This window comes from Cinclus cinclus, chromosome 2 (assembly GCF_963662255.1).
Source record: "Cinclus cinclus chromosome 2, bCinCin1.1, whole genome shotgun sequence".
NCBI classification, from domain to species: domain Eukaryota; kingdom Metazoa; phylum Chordata; class Aves; order Passeriformes; family Cinclidae; genus Cinclus; species Cinclus cinclus.
In genome coordinates this window covers 721,088-744,614 of record NC_085047.1, presented here as the reverse complement: position 1 = coordinate 744,614, position 23,527 = coordinate 721,088, and the positions used below count along the sequence as shown (strand labels likewise).

General features: G+C 52.9%; 1 protein-coding gene across 1 annotated transcript in view; it reads left to right on the top strand.

The window, feature by feature from the left end:
- Positions 1 to 6,578: 6,578 nt before the first annotated feature.
- SLCO2B1 (solute carrier organic anion transporter family member 2B1) overlaps positions 6,579 to 23,527 on the top strand; it is a 30,286-nt gene continuing 13,337 nt past the window's right edge. Inside the window, exons 1-7 of the mRNA XM_062511035.1 lie at positions 6,579 to 6,648; positions 14,980 to 15,069; positions 18,116 to 18,253; positions 18,346 to 18,508; positions 19,946 to 20,179; positions 20,977 to 21,075; positions 21,426 to 21,556. Coding sequence (XP_062367019.1) covers positions 14,989 to 15,069; positions 18,116 to 18,253; positions 18,346 to 18,508; positions 19,946 to 20,179; positions 20,977 to 21,075; positions 21,426 to 21,556 — 846 coding nt within the window. The 5' untranslated portion in view covers positions 6,579 to 6,648; positions 14,980 to 14,988. The remainder of the gene's footprint in view (positions 6,649 to 14,979; positions 15,070 to 18,115; positions 18,254 to 18,345; positions 18,509 to 19,945; positions 20,180 to 20,976; positions 21,076 to 21,425; positions 21,557 to 23,527) is intronic.

Sequence of the window (23,527 nt, the reverse complement as noted above, 5' to 3'; positions counted from 1 at the left end):
CAGGCTGCTCCACCTCGGAGAGAAGCATGAATCTACAGCTTTTCATTAAGAGAGCTATGCATTAAAAACCCCCAGGTTCCTCACAGGGAATTAAAACATGCTCATCTCTGGTATCAGCCTCTCAAGAACTCGTCATTTATTCCGGCATTTAAACGGAGCTGCTCAGCCTGCAGTCTCTGTGGCATTTCCACAGGGTGTAAACTCCATTCCAGAGGTGCTCAGCACCTGACCAAGGTCATCCCAGGCCCCAGTGGCAGAGCCAACCAGCGATGTTGGGAATGGCAAAGTCTCCGAGGAATTTCTGAACTAATTTGTCTTCTCCTTATTTGATTCCCCAAATAATAAGGACAACATTACTTATTAGACACCTTCCCAATCAGCTTTTCCTTTGTATTTAAGGTGATTTAAGCATGGCAGCTGCACTGACTTTTGTAAAGGGCCACGAAATTTTTTGCTCTGTACGTAGGAAAGGGCAGAGCAATGTAAAATCTTCCATGGCAAAGCTGGTGAAAAATGTCTGTGTTCAACCACAAATCCCCATTAAAAACAAAACAAAACAAAACAAACAAACAAACAAACAAATAAACAAACAACCCACAGCCAGATTTTGCCATCCAGTGGAAAAATTGGATGTTCCTGGCTCTGAATTATAAGCCCAACCTCTGCCTGCTGAAGGCTACAGGACAACCCAGAGGCCCTGAGGAGAGGCTACTGCTTGAGCTTGCTTTGAAAAAGGTGCTTTTCACAACCAACAAAAAGAAATGTGGCAACAGATTGTGCAGATTCTCTGCTGTTATAAATCACAAACGCTCTTTTCCTCTCCAGTTCAAAACATGCAGGTTGCCAGCAAGTAACTAAAACAAACAAACAAACAAACAAACAAACAAACAAACAAACAGGAGGGGGAAAGAAAAAAGCCAAGAGGAAGGCTGTTGTAAAAAGTACGTTTTGAACTGTGCTTTCCCTTTAAATTAATAATGAAAATATTTAAAGTCATGGAAAAGGAGATTTAAAGACAGTTCTCCTTTTTTACAGCTGTAGTAGTGATTAAAAGGACCTGAGTATTCCCAGCTAAGAGACTTTCCACCAGAGCATATTCCTGACATTTATCAGGCTATAAACAAACACCCACTGAAGAGCAGCACGTTATCCTTAATTAAACAACAGCAGTTGGATGGGGGGAGGAAGCGGGAGAAGGAAATAATAGTCATTTATTTTAACTGTGAGAACGTGAACAGATTCTGAATGCAGCCACAAATCCAAGCAGTGACTCAAAACCACAACCTCTGAAATCAGAGCTCCGAGCACTAAAGCAAAGAACAGCATCAGGGCTGGGCACAGGGGCACTTGTTGAGTCAGTCCCCTTTGCTGGTGGCACCACACAGAGCCGTTGTATCCGCGGTTTTAACTGAAGACAAAGTGAATTTATCATCATCAGAGAATCACTGAACGGTTTGGGTTGGAAAGGACCGTCCTGCAATGGGCAGGGACACCTTCCCCTGCCCCAGGCTGCTCCAAGCCCCGGTGTCCAACCTGGCCTTGGGCACTGCCAGGGATCCAGGGACAGCCACAGCTGCTCTGGGGGGAAAAAAACAACATATTTTTATTTTTTTCTTACAAAAAACAAAATAGTCTTTAAGCTTTGCTCCTGCAAGCAAAGCTGACCCTCAGCTTGCCCAGGAAAGAGCGATATTCAATAAGCAGGGCTTTCAATTCATGCTGGTATTTCTGGGTCTCTGGCACGTAATGGACCTGTAATAATAAAGTAGAGAGCAAGAGCAGGGTGGTGGGAGCTGTGCTCAGGATGCAAACACGGGCTGGGCTGTGGGGAAAGGATGAAAAACACACTGAGGGCCCTGCTGCACTGGGGAGAACCAGCTCAGTGCAGCAGCTGGGCTGGAGCTGCTGGGCAACCATCCCAGTAATTCCAGAGGGTGAAAAGCTTCACTCTAATACGGCTTTCAAGAGTAAAAAATACGCTGGTAATCACTACACTAAGTAACAATTAGTAATGGCTACACTAAATAACTACTAATAATGACTACACGAAATAACCACGAAGAGCAGCTTGTAAAGGAGGATAATAAAATTCAACAAAGAACAAAAATTATAATTTTCCTTTAAAAAAAAATAAAAATAAAAGAACTCCCCGTAATTTAACATAGAAGTTTGATGTTCTGGATAAAACATCCTGGGAAAGTTAAAAAGTGGGCTCAAGAAGCTTGAAATTGTGCTTAACTCTTACAAAGAGAGCTAAGGCTTGAGATGCAAATTTGGCAATGGCTCACTTGGCAGAGCATCTTTCAAGGGAGAGTAACTTCAAATGGAACCTTTAATTAGCACAGCGTTTAGCAACGTTATTAAGTTATCTTTTGTGGAAAAAGCCCTGGGAAGCGCAATCTTAATGCAGCTGAGACATCCCAATTCCGTAAATAAAAAAACGGGAAGGACACGATTTATTATCCTGTAAAGCGGGGGAGCATTGACTTACATGCATTACAGCGGGAGCTATAAATGACAATTGTGGCACTTTGCAGGATGCGTTTCCAGAGCAGTTCTTTGCATCAGAAGATCCCTGGATAGCAGCACGCTGCGCCCCGGGCTGTCAGTGACTCCAGCTGAAAGGATTCCTGGATCCAGAAAGGTGTGCCCATCAATTAGGGACTTTTGGGGCTCATTTTCAGGTACCCGGAGGTGAATAACCGCAGTGGCCTCATCCCACTCCGGTGTCTGCATCTTTCCCAGGACACTGGGATCAGCCAAAGCGGGGTGCGTTTATTCCCTGGGATGTGTTTATTCCCTGGGATGTGTTTATTCCCTGGGATGCATCTATCCCTTTAGCCCGGGGTGTGAGCGCCAGGAGAATTGTCTAAGATCTGTCACACTGGGTAGTGACAGTGCACCAAGCAGGGCAGAGCAAACCAAGAGGCTCAACCTGGGCTCCAGGCTACCTGGGGCACGGCTGGAACGCCAGGGAAGCGCCGGAGGGATCCAGGTGGGATGAGCTCCGCAGACGAGACAATAGCTGGGAGCACAGGACTGCAGCAGGGGGGTAAATAACATTATTGTGGAAGAAAGGACATCAAATCAGGGTAGGGAAGCTTTGCACTAATCCTGTGTTGTAATGACGGCTTAAAAATTTGGGACTTTGATGAGTTCTGAGATGGACTTAAAGCTCTTTAATTTGGCTTCCCGGTATTTAATCTCTTAACTTTGCATTCTTAATCAAAACTCCGGGAGGATCTTTAATCTCGTGTGTACAGACTGGGAGATTAGAGGCCCTGAGCTGCCTCTGGCAGACAGCTGGAGCCTCCCCTTTGCCTTCTCTTGCCCTCAGAGGCATTCCAGACCTGGGGAAAGGTCTGCGGAGGAGAAGGAAACCCCCTAAATACCCTCTGGCAGAGGACACCGGGAACACTTCTCCCTCTTCAGCAAGGGGTTAAAATCCATCAGAGCCTCCACGCGTGTTTCTTTTAAAACATCCCACAATCCATTTCAAATCCCCTCCGCTTTCCATCGTGGTCCTGGAAACGCTTCATTTTACCTCGTTGTTGCCGCTGGTTATCCTGGTTTATCTGTTCCTGAATTATTCGAATTAAATAGAGGCAAAGTCTGTGGGAAAGTAATTTCCTGAAGTTTTGTAGGAATTTTGAACCGTTTTCAACTTAGTTTGATGCCAGCGAGCCAGAATTAAATTTTTCTTAATCTGGATTGTTTCCTTACAGAGCACATACGTCTGGACAGAACAGCAAAAGTTGTCTGGGGGTTTATTTAGAGGAGCAGGGAAAGGCCGGAGGGGAAAAATGACACTTGCTATACAGAACAGCAAATGAACACAGGAGAAAATTCCTCGGTGAACGAAAAGAACGTTTCCAGTGAGGCTTCTGACACCCTGACCCCTGTGCAGTGCCTTTGCAGCACAAATGCCATTCACAGAACACAAGGACTAGGATGAGATCTTCCCTCCCTCCCTGGAGGAAGATTAGGAAACTTTAAAGAAACTTCCCTGAAACCTGAGATGATTAAGCCATCATTTTACAGCCTGTGTTAAGCCAGTTTTAAAACCGCGGGGAGTAGTGACCGATGTTACATCACTTTTCCCTGTTTTTCATATCGTCCAAACAGCACAAAATACATTTCTTTTTAAGGGATGAAAACCAACATAAAGATATCAGCAAAAGAGCAAAAGGGCAAGACTTCTCTCGAGTCTTGGACAATGTCTTTCTGATATATATTTTTTTTTTTTTCTGATAAATATATATAAACTAATGCTTTCTTCTCCAGCTCCATCCCCCATCCAAGTGCGGTTGTTTAATGAAGGGTAACGTGCCGCTCTTCAGTGGGTGTTTGTTTACAGCCTGATAAATGTCAGGAATATGCTCTGGTGGAAAGCCTTTTATTTTAACATATTTATATTTACATTATTATTTATATTTACATTTATAATTATATTTATATCTATATTTATATGCAGAACCGTTTGGTTTTAAGATGGGGCAGAAACAATTTTTTGTTGGCTTAAATAAAGCTATTTGTAGGCAGTGTTTCCCGGCCCTGGCTGAGAGCTGGAAGTGATGCTGCGAAAAAGGGAAAAAAAGCAAATCTTCTCTTCAGAATTTTAAAATCTCTCCTCCTTTAGACATAACCAGTAGAAGCTCCTTGAAATAATAGCACGTTCGATTTTTAAAAGTGCTTAAATGCCTTTAAGCATCCAAATGCTGGACGCGGCACTCTGCCCTTTTTTTTTGCCCTCTTCATTTGTCTATGGAGAATTTAAATTCACTTTCCCGCTCGGTTTCTCCGGGGATTTTTAGTTTAGGGCAAGAAGTTTAGATGGCGTTGCTCTCCCGTGGGAAGCGGCGAGGCAGCAATTCCCAGGGTCGTGCTGCCATCTGTGGTTCCGAACTGGAAAGGAATGCCCAGGGGCACCTTCCACTAACCCAGGCTGTTCCAAGCCCCATCTTCCAGGAATGGGGCAGCCACTTTTGCATTTATATATATATATAGGTTCCAAGGAGCACTCACTCCTTCCTACACATCCTCCAGAGGATTCAACGCCCCTCACCTGACCGAGGACTTCGTGCGCCCGCTCAGGACTTAGTGCTTGCTTTTAATAGGAATTATCCTTTTTGGGAGACGCTCAGGGTCTGCACATCCCAATATTTGGAGGCCAAAATCTCACATGACCTAAAAGCTGAAGGAGCAGCGGGAAATCTCTTGGTGTGGAAGCAGCAGCAGGCGAGACACAGCTCCAGAGGCACCAGGACAAAGGCTGCCCTGCTCTGAACACTCCGTGGGAGTGTTTTTAGGATTGGGCTGAGGGGTTGTACACTTCTGCCTCCCTGTGACGGGCAAGGACACTTCCACTATCCCAGGTGGCTCCAAGCCCTGTCCAGCCTGGCCTTGGAAGGATGGATGGATGGATGGATGGATGGATGGATGGATGGATGGATGGGCATCCTTTGGGGAGACCACGGGGATGTCCCCGAGCTGGGACATGGAGCAGGCACCCGGGACCAGCGGGACAAGGATGCTCTGGCAGCCGCTGGCCGTGGGATGGAGCAGAACTCCAGAACTCGTGCGGGCTCAGAGCCGCGAGGAGCTGGGAAGAGTCAATAGATGGTGCTCTTCTTTCATGGAGCATGGCAGCGTCAGATTCCTCCTGCCTCTCCGTTCCTGGATATCCCCCTTTCCCTGCCGCTCTCCAGGTGTGAGGAGCGAGGATCCCCTGTCGGGGCTGCTTGGGGTGTCTGTCTCATGCTCCCCTGTGGTATCCTCTTCCCCTGGGTTATTTAGGAAATCTAAGTGGGAATTTGACCTGGCAAAACTTGCCCGTGTTTGTGCACCTGTCTGCGGGCAGAGCTGGGGATGCTCACCTGGAGAGGAGAAGGCTCCAGGGAGAGCTCAGAGCCCCTTCCAGGGCCTGAAGGGGAGCCAGGAGAGCTGGAGAAGGACTGGTGACAAGGGATGGAGGGACAGGACACGGGGAATGGCTTCCACTGCCAGAGGGCAGGGATGGATGCGGCTGCCTGTTTGTTAACTTCTCCAGCTCTCGTCTGGAAAAAGTATCAGGGCTCAGAGCAATAGAGTACGGGGAGAAATCGCAAATAAATAGTCTAGGGTTAGATAGACAAAGTTTCCCTCTCCCAAATCCCAGGGCTACACCACAGCTTCAAAATCTACAGAAAAAAAAAACCAAAAAACCTGTAGATACAGCAGATTGAACAAGGAAATTAACCCAGAGAAACTGCCCTGGAGGAATGGGAGCCTTGCAGGGAGGGGAGAGGGGACTGGAGCCGGGAGATGGAGGGAAAACCAAGCCCAGTTTGGACTGGGACTGGGTAAGCAGGTCGCAAAGCCCTGGCTCAGCAAACCGCACAGCTCCGTCCTTCTGGGATTGCAATTTCGGGGGGGGGGGGGGGGGGGGGGGGGGTGGAGGGAAAGAAAAAGAAAAAGAAAAAACTCCTATTGAAAGGGATTGCAAAAGTTGAGCGCGCTCCGTCTTTTAAAAGTGTAGGCGAAGCCCCACCTCCACACACCCATCCCCACTTCCAGCCCGGGCAGGAAAAGGAGCGAGTGGCCCCAGCTCTGCTGGCACGGGAAAATTCTGGCTGCCAGTGGGGTGAGGATCGGGACAGCCCTGGAACCGTGAGTATGGCAGCACCTGCCCCTATCGGGGGATGCTGAGGATGACTCCGGGAAAGGTGGGAAAGGTGAACTTTGTGCCGCTGCTTTTCCCCGGCTGGTTTTGCAAGGCTCCCGGATCCACTGGGGCTCAGGAGCAGCCTCAGAGGGGGGAAAAAAATGAGGAGTGCCGTCTGCACGCGTGTTTTGTGGCTTCCTCTCTGCTTGTGCTTGTTTATTTGAGGGTCTGCTTTTTTTTTTCCCAGTGAGGCAGCTCCACTTATTTCTCCCGTCACAGGGAATTTTCCCAGTTTTCCCAATGCCTGAGGCTGCCCCGATGGGTTTCTCTTATGGTTTCACTTCTCCGATGATGGCAATGGCTCTTTCCAGCCCAGGTCTGGGGAAGATGCCAGGCAGCCGTGGATCTGACTGGTCCTGCTGCCACAGGGAGAGAGAGCCTGACCACTGCTTGGGTGGAGAAATGATCCATACAACCCTAGAGTCATGGAAGTGTCTGGATCAGGGCTGAGCTGCTGCTCTGCCTGCTCCTGCCGAGCTTTTCCTTGGCTGCCGGGTCTGGCAGCAGCAGGTTTCTGCTGGGTCCTGCACGTGGAGGAGATGCTGTGTCCCTTCAAGCCTTTGGGGTGGGAGTATCCCCCGGGAGTCATCCTGCCCTCCCTGGAACGCCCGACTTGAAGTTCGGGGTGAGATTGGCCACCCCTGCTGCTTCTGTCAGGTGGCAGCCGTGGTGTCCCTGCTGGGCATGGGGACAGTGCAGGGATGGGGGGCACATGTCCCATCCTGTGTGGGGGCTGCTGCAGCCCTCTGCGGCCACCCCCTCTGGAGATGGGTGTCCAAGGGCAATGATAACCCTGGCAGGGCAGCTCCTGCCTCATTAGGGAATGGCACTGTGTGTCCCAAAAGAATGGTGGCTGCCTCTGGATCCCTGGAAGTGTTCCAGGCCAGGTTGGCCACTGGGGCTTGGAGCAGCCTGGGACAGTGGAAGGTGTCCTGCCCGTGGCACTGGATGGGCTTTTAAGGCCCCTGCAACCCAAACCCTTCTGTGAGCGTCGAGCTGTGCAGCCTGTGCAAGGTTCTCTCCCCACCACGGAAGCACAGACGCATCCAGAGCTCCTCCCTGCTCCAGCCAACTCCCTTGGAAAGCTTCTGAGGTGCTCCTGGGGAGCCCCAAAGTGGCTGTGAGAGCCCTGGTGCCTGCCAGCCTCCTGCTTGTAATTGCTATGGGCTTGTTTTACAGCACACTCTCCCTTCTCTTCGTGTCCCTTCCTGCTTTTCCAGTTTCCCTGTTTTGTGCTGGGCATTTCCAGGCTCTGCAATGCCTTGTCCTGGCTCACCCAAACCCTCAAACCCTGCAGGGCTGCTTGGCCTCCTCCCTTCCCTGCAGCAGCCCCGGGCTCTCTGGGGACCTTGGTCTGGCCACAGTTAGCTGCCAGCCCCCTTCCTCTGTGGTTCCTGGCTCCCAGTCTGCTCCCAGTGGGTCACTGGGGCTGCTGGTCTGCACCGTGCTCTGTCCTGGACCTGCCACGTGTGCCCTGCCTGGATGGAGATTAAATATCGAGAGCCTTGAGCCGTGACATGGCTGAATGTGGATTTGGGAGATGGCTTGGGAGCTTCATTTCCCACCTCAGCACCTGCCATTCCCCCCACCCAAGCTCTGGGAAAGGCGATTTCTAAGGAAATGGAGGCAGTGTAGGAGGCACAGCAGGTGCTGAGGGGAATTCCTGGCTTGAGAAGTGATTGGAACACCCCAAGGCTCTCAAGTGTCATCCCGGGAAAGCTGAGAGTGGGTGCGTGGCTGGAGAAACCCCGGGACAAGCTCGTGCCCATGGATGCAGGAAAGGGCTTGCTGAGTCAGGTGGCTTGGCCGGGGACAGCTGTGGCTGCAGCTGCAAGTTTGAGCACTTCCAGAAGACAATCTCCATTGTCACTGGACTTTCTCAGTCCCTCTGAGTGGACAGTGCAGTCCACTCATGTAAGTTATGGCAGAAGGACATTGAGTAGTTCCCCCTGCTGCCCAAAATACCAGCGTTTCCTCCTTTTCCTGTGCCAGCTCCAGCCCCTGCCAGCTGTTCTGGCTTCACTCAAGCACTTGATCCTTGTCCATCATCACCCAGAAATGTCACCAGGTCTCTCCCACCCGCAGTGTTTCCTCTGCTGTTCACAGCCAGCTCCTCTCTTGCTGGCTAAGGAATTGTCTCACTTCTCCTAAGCTCTGCTCACTTCCCTTTCCTGGCAGCAGCATTTCCCTACTCCTGGTCTTCCATCCATCCATTTTGCTTGCATCATTCCCAGCTCCTGGTGAAGCAAATTTTACTGGCCACCTCCAAAATTTGGGGATGCTCTGGTTGTTAATCCCTGGGTTAGTGTGGAGGGAGTAAAGAGCTGCCCTTGAATGTCCCTCGGAAAGAAAAGTTCAGGATTGGGGTGTAGCTGCTCCTCATGGAACACTCAGTGTGAGGAGCAGGTCTGTGGTCCTGGGATGACCCAGGAAGATGGAGAATCTGGGTTTGTTGGGGCTTTTTTTTTTCCCCCTGAAGTTATAGGTAATAAATAGCAAACAAGCTCTGCTTTGCTCCAGGAGGACTCAGTTCCAGGGAACTACTGGGGTTTCCACTCAGGATGGGTGCTCAAGGCACGGGGCTGTTACAGGGGCCCTTGCTCCTTGTTTTGCAACAGCTTCCCCTTCACAAAGTTAATTTTTCTCACCGGAGGTGTCAGTGTCCCTGGAGCCACTCTGTCTCTGCCTGTTTCCTCCAGCTGCTCCTTGCACTGCAAATTCTCACAGCTTTCAGGGGGACTCAGCAAAAAAATCTGTTTTTCTCAGTCTTCACTCCTGTCCAGTGAAATACAGAGGGGAAAAAAAACATCAGGCAGGTATTTATGGTGTGTGAAACCCCAAACTGGGGAAACTGTGGTTTGGGATCACTTCCCTCCAGGCTTCTCTTAGCAGGTGTTTGTCCATAGAGCCAAGCACTGCCTGCAGCCTGTGGAAAGGCAGATTCCTGCTGGAATGGAGCTCTTCGGCACTTTAACTGCAGGGGTTGGAGCAGCTTGAGGCAGGAAGAGTTTCCCTGCCAAACACAGAGGAGGTGGTGCTAGAATAGAAGATCCCCACTGAGGACGCAAGAGGAGGCTTTTTCTGCAGCACAGCCACATCAGCCATCCCAGGACATGGGCTGGATGTTCAGCACCTGGCTCGATCCAGGAGACGGGGGACTTTTTTTTACTCATAATACTGCTTAAAACCTTGAAGGGAAGGAGTAAAACTGGCAAAGCTAGGAGATCCTGGTTTGGCAAATCTCACAAACCCTTGAGCCACAGCACAAACCCACGAGTGAGAAGGGAGGAACGAGGGCAGGAGCAGTTCAATGGAGCTGCTGGTGAACGGAGGGGATGCACCCCACGGGAGCCTGGGAAGCACCAGGAGCAGAGGGTGAGGGGGGGTCTTGGTGTGGCTGCAGACCCCGACAGCTCCACAGCCCTGGGCAGCCTTTGAGACCAAAGCCAAGAGAGTGATTCATGGAATTATGCAATTCCAGCCTCGTTGCTTATGTAACTCCAGAGTCATCTCCCTCAGCCAGAGGCTCTGGGATCCCTTCCCTCCCCACTCAGAGCCACCAGGGCGCTTCCCCCCAGGAGAAAAAGTCACCCCAGATGGGATGGGTGCTGCCTTCCTGCAGGGATGGATGGATGGATGGATGGATGGATGGAGAGGCTGGACATCAACCAGAACCAGAAACTCTCAGCCCTGGGCTGATCCCCCAGCCTGGGCAGCAGGGAATGAAGGATTCTGTCCCTCTGCCCCTGTGCTCAGGTGAGACCCCACCTGCAGAGCTGCCCCAGCCCTGGGGCCAGCAGCAGCAGCAGGAGGACGTGGAGCTGCTGGAGAGAGTCCAGAGGAGGGGACAGAGGTGTTCCAAGGGCTGGAGCCAGGCTGGGAGAGCTGGGGGTGATCATCTGGAAAGGAGAAGGCTCCAGGGAGAGCTCAGAGCCCCTTCCCAGGGCCTAAAGGGGCTCCAGGAGAGCTGGAGAGGGACTGGGGACAAGGGATGGAGGGACGGGACACAGGGAATGGCTTCCTGCTGCCAGAGGGCAGATGGGATATGGGGAAGGAATTCCTGGCTGGGAGGGTAGGAGGCCCTGGCACAGGGTGCCCAGAGAGGCCGTGGCTGCCCCATCCACAGGGAGTGATATGAGAATTCCCACCTCTGGCTAGGTACTGCCAGGTGAGCTCCAACTCCTTCCCCACATTCTGGAGCAGTGCTGGAGCAGGTGAGGATCCTTCCAGGAAGGGCTGCAGCCCTGGCAGAGGGTGCCAGGGAGAGGCAGGGAGCTCTGGGAGACCTCAGCACACACAGCAGGGTTTCAATCCTTGCCAAGGCAGAGGGGTACCAGGGCAGAGCTGGAGCCTCTCCCTCATTGCCTGTGCTTGTGTGTCGTGTTTCAACACCCCGTCTTTTTTCCTCTAATTCTTAACCTCCAGTAACATTTTCCTATTCTGACTTCTTGTAAGATTTCTGGGACATGTCATCTGTGGCCAATTTCTCATTATACAGAGTCACTGAGCCGGGCTGATCTCATTTTCACTTTCTTTTTGCCACTCGGTGCAAGATAGAAACAGCTCTTGGGCGCATCTCTGCATCCCTTTTTATTCCCTCTGTCTTTTTTCAGGGAAGCTGTGATGTGTTTCCACTGTCTTTTCCTTCTGTCGTGTTATAAAGCATCTTTGCACCCCCATTTTCCAAGCCAGCTTCCCCTTTAGCCAGGCACACTCATAAATACACACCCTGACACCATCCCAGACTGGCTGCCAGCGAGGGAAAATTACTCAGCAGAAGGAAGACAGATTCCGGAATATTTGCTGGCATTTCGAGTCCCCTGCTGGGATTTAATTTGCTGTGTTACATTGGCTGTTATTTACTCATGCTCCGCTGAGCTCAGCTAAGGGAAGCAGCTGTTAATGGAGGTGCTGGGTGGAGGCACTGCCTCGGGAATGGGACAGGAGGCTGTGGCACCCAGCCCAGAGCCTGCTCTCACAGCCAGCACCGTGGAGCAGGTCCCACGGTGCGGGTTTGGTTTGGGTTTGGGGCATTTCTGCTGCCCTGCTGTCAAAGAAAGGGCAGCCTGGGGACAAGTGGAGCATCTTCATCAGTGCTGCCATGGGTTTGTGAGATTATCTCAGACACAGGCAGAGACAGGACACAGGGAATGGCTTCCCACTGCCAGAGGGCAGGGTTGGATGGAATATTAGGAAGAAATTCCTCCCTGGGAGGGTGGGCAGGTCCTGGCACAGGGTGCCCAGAGCAGCTGTGGCTGCCCCTGGATCCCAGGCCAGGCTGGACACTGGGGCTTGGAGCAGCCTGGGACGGTGGAAGGTGTCCCTGCCCCATGGCAGGGGACGGAACTGGGTGAGTTTTAAGCCCCACCCCCATCCCAAAGCCGTCTGGGGTTCTGTGCATGGATGTGGGTCATTCCCCAGCCTGCAGCTCCCTGCAGTCCCTATGCCCTGGGAGCAGGGAGGAGATGACAGGCAGGTGAGGCTGGAGTTCCTGGCAGAGTTCTAGTGGCATCAGCTGGTGTGAGGCTGAGCTCAGCTCCCACGTGGTGCCCACTGCACCCAGAGTTTACCATGCCAGGCCTTTCTCAGGGGTGCAGTGACCCAGGACAGAAGTGGGAAGAAAACTGGGCTTTGAGGACAAATCCTGCACCTGTAGCTGAAGGAATACCAGCAGCTGATGGATCTGCAACAAACTGAACAATCATCCATCCTTCCTTCCTTCCTTCCTTCCTTCCTTCCTTCCTTCCTTCCTTCCTTCCTTCCTTCCTTCCTTCCTTCCTTCCTTCCTTCCTTCCTTCCTTCCTTCCCTCCTTCCCTGGAGTGAAACCTGTGGCTGTGTGGTCCCTGCTGCTGTTTGGGGTCCCCTGCAGTGTCACCATCAGAGGTGACCCGTGGGGAAGCCTAGCCACCTGTGCACCTCCCAGATGCACCTGGTGAGCACAGAAAACCCCTCCTGGGTTTTTGGGAGGAGCAGTTTCCCTGCAGAGCTCACTTGCAGGCATATGAATATGGTGTGTTCTGCCCCCTGATGGCGCAGGGCTGGCTCCCAAGGGATCAGTGTCAGGGTGAGTGACAGCACACTCCCTGCCACCCCTGCTGGCAGACCCAGGGGTCTCCCCAACAAAGGGATTTCGCACCCCTGGTCGCTGGGGGAGAGAAGGTGAAAAGCATCCCTGTGAGCTCCAAGAGAGCAGCGTTCAGCACCAGGGATTTCTTCTTTCCATCTGGAGCTGTCCGGGATGGAAAACCTGGCTCGTGCCACTGCCAGAAGATGTGGCTCCATGGCTGGGCTCCATCCAGTCGAAGGCAACAAGAATCAAACTGCCCTTAACTTGCTGCTGTCGTCATGCTTGGGTTTTGTTTTGTTTTGTTTTGTTTTAAATCAATTAAGCCTTATCTGTCGTTCGTTTTTATTTTATGTGCTCCTTGTCCTTTCTGCTGGGTCAAAGTACTTTTCTGTTTGGTTTTATTCCTAAAGGAGAGCTGTGGATGGGTGGGATCTGAGGAAAATGGGTTTATCCTCATTTTGGTCTGCTGGCACACCCTGCAGTGTTTCAGATCTGTGCTGAGCTTTGGCCCGGGGGTCATCCACCCTCCCTCCTCCACACACTTACAGGAGAGCCTGGGAAGGATGGGCCGGGGGACCAGAGTTCTGCTGCACACCACTGAATTTGTGGTTTGCAGGTCTAATGAGGGATGAAGGCATGAACACAAGAGCTTGCAGTGGCTCCCAGCTCCATGAGCATTCCCATCCCTGGAAATCCAGGCTCCGGCTCCTTTGGGTCTCATGCCCTTTGGTTTTCCACCCTTTTTCTGCCCCCTGTGTCCCTCCTGAGCTTCCAAGGGGCTGCAGCAGCCAACCCCAGGCTGTCAATAATTCATGGGGCTGGAGCCAGGCAGGTGCCTCTGTCCCAGCACTGCCGAACCCTCCGGTGACCAGCGGAGTTCTTCCTGCCTGCTTTCACTTACAATCAAATTCACTTTATTGATCCTGTCCTGGATTTGTTGTAGCAATATCTCTTGGAACAGGGCTGAGGGCAGCAATTGCTTTTTGCAGAGGCTGCTGCTCTGGCGCTCGTAACTGGCGCAGGTCCCCCCTGGGATTCACCTCTCCCGTGCACTGTGCTGAAGGGTTTATGAACACCACAGTTTAGGCAGTCTCCTCCTGCTAGAAGTTACATCAACCCCTGCGTTTGTTAATTTGTTCGAGGCTGCAGGTCCTCGCTCCTTTGCTTCTCATCATGGGGGAAATAGAATTACACAAAATAATGATGGGAAGCCTTTCACCCCATTTGCTGCGGAGATGAGAACATCTATTAGAATGTGCTGAACAACAAGTTGAAGCCTAATGGGTTTAACGTGCCTCCAAACAATGCAGCTTCCTGAGCAGGAAGCCTGGGCACTAAAACCCGACAAAGACATCGCTGGTCCCTGAGGAGGGGGGACGGAGAGGCCAAGGAGAAGGGAAGGGGATCTGCGGGCAGGGAGGGGTGTGCTGGCTTCCCAGGGATTGGAATCTCCTTGCACGATGGTGTTGAGGTGGTGGCTGGGAATGCGAAAGTGAGAGTGGAGGGATCTGCCAGGGGAGATGCAAAAACACCATGGGTGAAAATGGGATGGACAGGAAAGCGAGGCTTTAATCCGTCAGAGCCCAGCACAGGGAGGGATGGGGAAGGGCTTGCTGAGCAGGCAGTGGCCTGGAGGGAATCCCTCCTGAGGGGTGCAGAGGGCAGGGCAGGACAGGGCCAGGACTTTGCACCGCACCCGCTTGAGCTTCACGGGGCTCTGCACTGAGATCCCACTGAGATCCCTCTGGAAGCCCATTTCCGCAGCTCACTGATGCCCTTCAATTCCCGTTTCTCCAGGCAGCTGCGGTACCTCTGGATGGCAGCACAGCCATCAGCTTTGCCAGCTGCTCTCCCAGGGCTGTGTCTCTTGCCAGCTGACTGAGGGTGCCCTGCGCCCCATCACACTGATAAGGATGTCACACCGACACCAGAAATGTTTCACGATGTTGTCCTTGGCTCTGCTGAGCAGCGTTTCACCTTCCAGGCCTCTGGCGTTTAACATGTTGCAAGCTACTTTGCCGCTTTGCAGAATGGAAGTGCTCCAAGCAAAGGAAACCCAGGAATAGCCAGTGGCTGCTCGGGAGCCCATGTGCCCGCTGTGGGGGTGTTTGCAGAGCACGACAGGATCTAGCCTGCCGAGCACGGGGCAGGGGGGTGGAATTCAGGCACAGCAACTGGGCATTGTGCTGAATGATTTATTTCTGACAGGCTGGCAGGATGACCAGTCCGGCTCCAAGGAACAGCCATCCAGAGGTGGCCCGGAAAACCCTCTGCAGGAGCCCCTTTCTCAGCATCAAGGTAAACACCTCCTGCTTGCTCCAGCACCCCCTCAGACTACCAGCCTGGGAAACAGCAGTTCAGCTTCCTGCAGGAGGCATGGAGGGCATTTCTGGGTGCCATGTGCCAGGTGTATTTGGCAAATGCTCCCTGTGTTTCCCACGGTGAAAGTGCCTTTGGCGTGGAGGTGTCTCCATTCCAAAGCCAGTGGTGGGGCAGGGATGTTTCAATGCAGGTTTAACTCCCAGATCCTGCAGGCTTTAACTCCAGAGGGATGGGATGGTTTGGAGGGACCTTAAACTCATCCAGATTCACCCATTCCGTGGGCAGGGACACCTTCCACTGTCCCAGGCTGCTCCGATCCCTGTCCAGCCTGGCCTTGGGCATTTACAGGGATCCAGGGGCAGCCACAGCTTCTCTGGGCACCTTCCCAGGGAACAATTCTTTCCCAAGACCCCCACCTAGCCCTGGCTTTGTCAGTGTGAAGCCTTTCTTCTGAGTCTTGGGTCCTCCTGGATTCGGTGCAACCCCAGACCCTCCAGGTGAGTGTTGGAGGAGCTCTGCAGAACCACAGGCTGCGCCTGGAACGGTTCCCTCTGTCTTGCAGCATCTGCTTCATTCCCTTCTGGCTCAGTGATTCCTTTTTATCAGTAGAGGCAGCTTTAGCATCAGTTTGTTACTATGTTCAGTGTAGCTGGAAGCCAATTACCTGGCTGGTTAGAGAACTTCACCAGGCCAGAGAGCAAAAGATGGCAGTTGGTCTTAAAGGATCAAGACTTCTCTGTCACTTTTGTGAGGAAGATCTGGGGTTTTGAGGGTTTTTCTACAAGTGCTGGTGCAGTGAGTCACTGAGGCAGAGGCTACCAGAGTACGGAAGCTGGAGACACAGAGCCATGACCTGAGGCTCCTTCCCCAATCTTTTCCCCAGCCCATTCAGCTGCTTTATATCTGCTGGGGTTTGTCTGTTTTCCCTTTACTTGTCAGCGAGGTTATCTTTACCAATATGACCCCACTGAATTTTCCTTGAGGAGATATTTTAAAGGGGTTCGATGGTGAAGCTGTTGAGGGGCAAAGTCAGCTCAGGCCTGTGAGCAGAACCAAGCTGTATTTGTGAAGGCAGATCTTAAAATCCCAGACTGGTTTGGACCGGGGGTGGGGGGGGGACAGAATATTAAAGATCCCCTAGTTGTAACCCCTACCACGGGCAGATGTGGAGGAAGCTCTTGTCAACCAAGAGCACAATTAACCTCAGCACAGGATGTTTTCCCCTCGTCTCTTGGGGTTTTCTTTTTTCAAGAAGTTAGGCCACCCTGTCCGGTTTCTAAATGACTTCCTCAGAAAACAAAACTTGCAGACTGAGGTTTGAATGGTTCTTGCAGAACCATTGCACAATGTGGTTATATGTGTTTGAAGTGGCTGAAGGGCCAAAATTCACAGCACTGCAGTTTTTTATGTATATTTTTATCTCCGGGGAGCGTGTCACAAAGAACCACATACCACATGTCAAAATGCAGCTGAGGGACTAAAAATCACCCCGTTTGGCTTCAAGGAGCATTATGATTTTGCTGGGATATTTCTCCTTCCTGTGCTTTACTCTGCCCAGACAGGGCAGAATAAAATACCAGATTCCCAACCCGTTTTGACCTGAAGAGGATGTGGGGCAGTGCTGGGCAACGGCCGAGCTGCTGGGAACCCGTGAAGTTGCTGGATGTGGATGCTCAGGGGGCCGTGTGCTGCGGACGCCTGGAATAAGCAGATCTGGTTTCAGCCTTTTCCATCTGAGCTGATGCGTTCAGGAAGCAGAGCCTTAGACACGGCCAGCCGCTTGTAGGAACGCAGGAGCTCTGGCAAAGCTGACTCCGGGGACGCTTTCCTTTGGCCGGGTGACATTTTCCCGGTCCAGGCACGTTGCAGCCGCCAGTGGTGACATGAGCCTGGGAGGGGGGGATGGTCCTGGGTGGTGTCCTGGTGTGCATCATGCCAGCCCATCACTATGGGGGGTGGCGACCACAGCCCAGCCCCGCTGCTCTCAGGGACCCAAGGGGTTGTTGTGAGCTTCCCCCTTGTCCCTGTGTGTGCTCTGGATGTTGCCTTGGCTGACAGAGCAGGCCACTTTGGCACTGACCTCACTTCAGGCCTGGATCAGAACGAGATACGGCAGAAGTCCAGGCCAGGCTGAGCAGTTTCTCCATGGTGGAGAAGCTGCTGCAAAACACATGGAGCAGGAGTGGTTTGGCCCCAGGGTTTGGGCATCATGCAGGGCTGAGGGCAGCAGCTCTGGAAGGAGCCAGGGCCATCCAGCCTGTCCTGCAGGGATATGTGTGGTCCGTGTCCTGAGGCTGTGTGACTGTTTGGGCTGGTTATTCAAACTCCTTTGGGGGCTGCAGGGATGCCCTGGAGAGCCACGGGGCAGCAGGGAAGGAGATGGCTCAGGTGGAGGAGGGAGGATGGAGATGAGGGCAGATTATTTTCTGGGAGATGGTGGACTTTGGCAAGGCTTTCTTCTTGGAAGCGGAAGAGAGCCGTCGTATTTTCCAGAGGAGATGTGTTTTACATCCAGGGCTTTGTGAGCAGGAGAGGAAAGCAGTCTGAATCCTTCCCCCTGACCTTCTGCTGACTTTCTCTAAAGGACTTGTTTGTTGCTGTGTTGCTGGAAGGGCTCATTCCTGTCCCAGAAGCACTGGGGATGGCTGCCTGCCTCTGGCTGAATGGGAACAGGCACGTTGTGCAACCTCCCTTCTGCTGCTGCATCCTAGGGATCAGGCCAGCACAAACAGGCATCACCCCAGCTGAAGGCATGTCCAGAGCCACTTCCCAGCTGAAGAAATTACAGCCTCCACCAGCCAGATAACAGACCCCGTTGTTACTTCTGGCAGAGGCCGGTTTCGTGGTTCTGACCTAATTCCAGAAGATTTCACTGGTGGCAGAGCGGGGGTGGTATTTCCAAGGCTTGTGGTCAGAGGTTTATGCTGGATGACAGTGCCTTTCTGAGAGAGATGCAGTTTGTTGTGCTGCAGCTCTCAGTGACCCTGCTGGGGACTCTCTCTCTCTCTCTCTGTGTTGGCAGTTCTTTGTGTTCTGCCATGGGCTGCTGCAGCTCTCCCAGCTCCTGGTCTCGGGCTACCTGAAGAGCTCCATCTCAACCATCGAGAGACGCTACGGCCTCTCCAGCCAGACCTCGGGGCTGCTCGCTTCCTTCAACGAGGTGAGCAGCCCCGTCCCCCCCACCCCCTCTCCCTGCTGGACTGCTGTGCTCCTTCTTCCTTGGGGCACAGCCCTGCTCTCTTGTCCCTGCAGGTTGGGAACACGCTGCTGATCGTCTTTGTCAGCTACCTGGGGAGCCGCGTGCACCGGCCGCGCATCATCGGCTGTGGGGCCCTGCTCGTGTCCCTGGCTGGATTCCTCATGGCCCTGCCCCATTTCCTCACCGGCCCCCACGAGTACGACCAGTCCGTGGCCAGTGAGTGCTCCACGAACTCATTCGGGGCGGAAGAAGAAGGGAATAATGGCATGGCAGAATGGTTTGGGCTGAAAAGGACCCTAGAGATCGCCGCGTCCCACCCCTGCCATGGGCAGGGATGCCTTCCACCATCCCAGGGTGGCCTTGGATACTTCCAGGGATCCAGGGCTCCTCTGGGCAGCCTGTGCTCCCCACCCTCACAGGGCACAATTCCCTCCCAATATCCCACCTATCCCCACCCCCTGTTGGGAAATGACCTTGCCTCCAGGCACTGGGAGCTGCAAGCTGTTGGCTTCTCCTCAAGAAATTTTGTTTTTTCTGAGAATGAAATCATCTCAACCCTGAGAGGCAACAGCTACCGGCGGAAAACAGAGCCGGGGGTTGTGGGAACCGTGGAACCATGGGAAAGGGCAGGAAAACAATCAAAATGCAAGCTGTGCCTCTGCTTCCCCTTGTTTGCTGTGCATCCAGCCTCACCTGCCTTCCCTGGTCCAGCCGGGCTGTCTTTGAGGTTTTAGACCCCACCGGAATATCAGCCTCCCTTGAGAAACACGCAGCTCTAAATCACTCGTGGAGGGAGCAGGACACGTTGGGTTTGGGGTCTTCTCCCTGAAGGAAAACGAAGGGATGAGGCAAGAAAGAAAGGAAGGAGAAAACCAGTTATTTGCTACCTTTCCAATTCCTGCTGTGAAGCTCCAGCAAATCTTCTAGAAGCCTCCACTGGGCAGCTTTCCTTTGGCTCACCAAAGGTAGTGCAGCTGGTTCAGACCAAAGGAAGGATGAAAAGGTGAAAAATAGCTGGCTGCAAATGGGCCAGCCACAACCCCCAGCTTGGAAACAGTAAATTGGTATTTCAGCAGCGCTGCTGCAGGTGGCCCCTTGCCCGAGCATTTGAGTTCCTGCGGGATTTGACTATAACCAAGGAAATCCTGCTGTCGGCACCACCGCCCCCGTGCCCGGGGTTCTAGGGTGCTAGAATCAGCACTGCCACTTAGGCAGCTTTCCTGAGGAAAATTAGTTCTCATTTCCTGGGTAGTTGCTCACAAATTCTGCAGGTGTGCTCATTTACCCGTACTGGAACTGGAGCGACCTCAGCCCCACTTCCTCGGTGGAGGAAAAGCCTTGAAGGCTTTCTGTGGCGTGGGAACCCGTGTCTGTGAACATCAGGGCAGTGATCTTTGCACCTTCTTATTGTTTTATTTCACCTGCTATCTAAGGATAAAATAAGGATGTGGAGCTGCTGGAGCGAATCCAGAGCAGGTCACAGAGCTGCTCCAGAGCTGGAGCTCCTGTGCTCTGGAGCCAGGCTGGGAGAGAGGGGGGAGTTCTCCTGGAGAGGAGAAGGCTCCGGGGAGAGCTCAGAGCCCCTTGCAGTGCCTAAAGAGAGAAGTTCTTTCTCCAGACCAAGCTCCTCAGACCTGTCCCTTGTCACCGCAGGCACCTTCAGCAACGCCACCGACCTGTGCCAGCCGCAGCCCGGGGCCCCGGGGGGCTGGGCCAACCTGAGCGATGCCAGCTGCACCCCACGCGCCTCCAGGGAGAACCACGAGGTTCTCCTGGTCATGTTCATGGCCCAGGCACTGCTGGGCATCGGTGGCGTGCCCATCCAGCCCTTTGGCATCTCCTACATCGATGACTTCGCCAGTGAGAGGAACTCCCCCCTCTACCTGGGTAAGGCTGGGCTCCCTGGGAGGTAAAGAAGCCAGGCTGGAGGCAGCAGCAAGGCCAGACTGGGCTAATTTGCATTAATGAGAGCGGGGTTGGTTACAGCCCTTCTGCTGTGCCCAGAGCCAGGAAGGTTTCTGCAGAAAGAGTTTGTCTGCTTCAGGCATGGGCAGACAGCAGGAGAGCTGGGGAAACACCATCTGGGGCAAAAAACCACCATGCTGGGGATTCTCTGACAACCTGGAGATGGGGTTAATTACCATATCCTCCTCCAAAAAGGCTTCAAGAAGGGCAAGAGGAACCATCTGATCTCCGTGTTCACAAGCTGTGGGTTTGAGGGGCCATTACTGTTGAAACAAGGAAGCACAGCAGCAAATTTTGTTCTGGTAGATGATCCAAACCTCTTACGAGTAAGGTAGGGGTTGAATCGTAGATTTGTGCGTGGATTTCTTTTATCAGTAGTTCACGGAGGAGAGTTCCCTGATAACTTCTATCTCCTTAACCTTGTAAAAAAACTGGATTGCTCATGCCAAGGGGGCACCTCTTGTTCCTGAGAGTATTTCAGTCCTTCTAGGAGGCTGCACACAGGCATCAGGAAAGGTCTGAGGCGTGCCAAAGGGAATTAATTCCAGGTGTGAAAGGAACATGGGGAGCATGGGGCTGTTGCTCTCGGAGATCAGGAAGCCACCAGGGAAACAGGCTGTGCTGGAGGCAGGTACAGCAGAGCCTGGTCCCACATGGGGCAGCTCTGTCTGCATGGTTACTTTCCCCAGGCTGAGCCCTTCCCTGCTGTCCCTCTGCAGGAATCCTTTTCTCCCTGACAGTCATTGGCCCGGGAGTGGCCTTCATGCTGGGCTCTGCAATGCTGAGGTTTTACGTGGACATCGACAAAGTCAGCGCAGGTGAGGGACGCGTCCTGCCAGAGCTTCTGGAGCACAAGGGGGTTCCAGCCTCCTGTGGGTTCTCTGGCCCGTGCCCGTGGGGCAGAGTGGGCATCCAGGACATCCCTGTCCCAGCTGTCTCCGTCCAAAAGGCTGAGTGGATCTTTGGACACGCCGGGGACAGCAGTGAAACAGACAGTGAAATGCAATTTAGCCATGGGATGGTCAGGGGCAAACGCTGCTCAGGGCCCAGAACTGGTGGTCCCTGGGTTGGGAGCCACCACCCTGGGGCTGATGGATGCTGGGGGTGCACTGGGGGCACCTCTCTTGTCCCAGCATCGGTCTGATGCCCCTCTCCTCTCGTGTTGCAGCTGAGGTGCAGCTCACCAACAAGGACCCGCGCTGGGTCGGGGCCTGGTGGCTCGGGTTCCTGGTGGCCGCCAGCCTGGTGGCCCTGTCTGCCCTGCCGTACTTCTTCTTCCCACGGGAAATGCCGAAGGAGGTAGGAGAGGCCCTGCGCACACAAACACACACACACACAGACACACACACACACACACACACCTCGGTGGAGCCCAAACGCCAGCCGCAGGAACCAGAACCGCTGACGGTTCTGAAACGCTGACGGCATTGAAATTTCATCAAGGGGTTGACAAGGACAGCTGTTCCCCAGCAGCTGGGGAGCAAGGCTGTGCAGGGAGAGGCTGTGCAGGGCAGAGCTGCTCACCGGGACGCGGCACAGCTCGCAAGCAGCGGCGCAGAACCAACTGTGCTTGCACAGGAGGCGTTTCTGCGAGGTGGGACGCTGCTGAAGCTGCTGGGACACGCTCGGGAGGTGAGGCTGGGCTCATCCCAGTGTCTTGGCCCTGCTGTAAGTGGTGTCATTGCTTTACCTTGAGGCAGCATCAAAACCTTCCTGTCTGAACAGGTCTGTGCCCCAGTGCAGAGTAATTCTTCATTTCTCCTGACCCTGCCTGAATTTCCACGGGAATGAGTGGAGATTTGGGGTTCCCCGACCTGTTTTACCAGTTCAGCCTGGGGATGCAGGGATTTACTCCCAGCTGATCCTGAGCTGTGAGGTGATGGGCTGGTGGCAGGATGAGGGTGAACCCAAATGCGATGTGCCTGACTAACTGACCCTCCCTCAGAGCAGCCTGGGTTGCTCTGGAGCCTTGAGGGGAAGCTCTGTGTTAGCAGGGTCTGTTCAGCATGCTACTCTCCATCTTAGGGAAAAGTTCTTCATTAGGGCTGATGGGAATATTAATTTCATAAATGCCTCTTGAGAGAAAACAATGCACTTCCAGCTAGAACAGCTGCACTTTCTGGCAAGTGCCACGCTCTGAGCAGTTTGGAAGAGTTTAAGGGGGAACAGGGAGATATTGGTTTTTAAAACGAGCAGGAAGATTTCACCCTGCTCTGCTGGCTGGGATCTGTAGGGAACACTCCCACATGGCTGAGCACCCACGTGTCCCTCTGCAGGACACGTGAATTTCTGGAATTCTTGGATTTCTCCCCATTTTCGCATCTCCCTCAGAAAGCTCTTGGAATCTTCCAACAGTTAAAAATAATAACAATAATAGGAAAGTACAGTAAACAGCCAAATTCTGCCCTCCTTGCAGAATGGGAGGGCCAGCCATGCCTGTCCCGCGGGGGTATCAGCACCAGCAGCAGCAGCAAGGGGCCCTGCTGGGAAAACTCAAATAAAAGCCTCTCCAGAAAGTTTGCCACCAGCCAAGACGCGTCCACATTTTTCATTCCACAGACACGTTTCAGCTTCACGTTTTCTTGATGAATTCTTTCCTTGAAGTTCCTGGAATTGCTCGTGTTAACATTAGTGATAATGTGGGGCAGCTCTTTTGATTTATTTTTTTTTTTGTAAATTTGTCACTCTGAACCCAGAACATTTTTATTTCTCTGCTTTGCTGCTTGTCAGTAGGTTTCTAGCACCAAAGTATCCTGAATAACCCTATTGAGGGCTGATCACAGCAAAGCCATGAGATTGTCATGAAATCAGGAGGGTGATGAGAAGATGAGGCTCTTATACTTGAAAAACTGTTTTCAGTCAAGAACAGCTTTTTGCCCAGTAATTCCGGTTTAATACTGCCTCCAGGAGCCCGAACCATTCCTTGGAGCTGTGTCCTGGATTGTGAGGAACTTTAGGGTCTCTTCAGTTGCTGTGTAGCCAGAGTTTAGCTCGTGCTTTGCCATCTGCTGGTGTTGCTGTATCCCAAGGCAGGCAGCAGTACTGTCACAATATTCCAATGTTCCTGGGACACAGGCTTTGTGCAGCTCTGGGGCTGTCACAAAGAGGGACTGAAAAGGGGAAAGCTGCTCTCAGCAGCGCCTCAGACCAAAGCAGGAGAGCCGTCCCTGCTCGGCGTTTCCCGTGCGCGGGTTCTTCTTTTCCACCCAGATCCCTCCCGCTGCAGGTTTTACTCCAAGCACAGAACCCAGCACCTCCCAGGTGCCACAG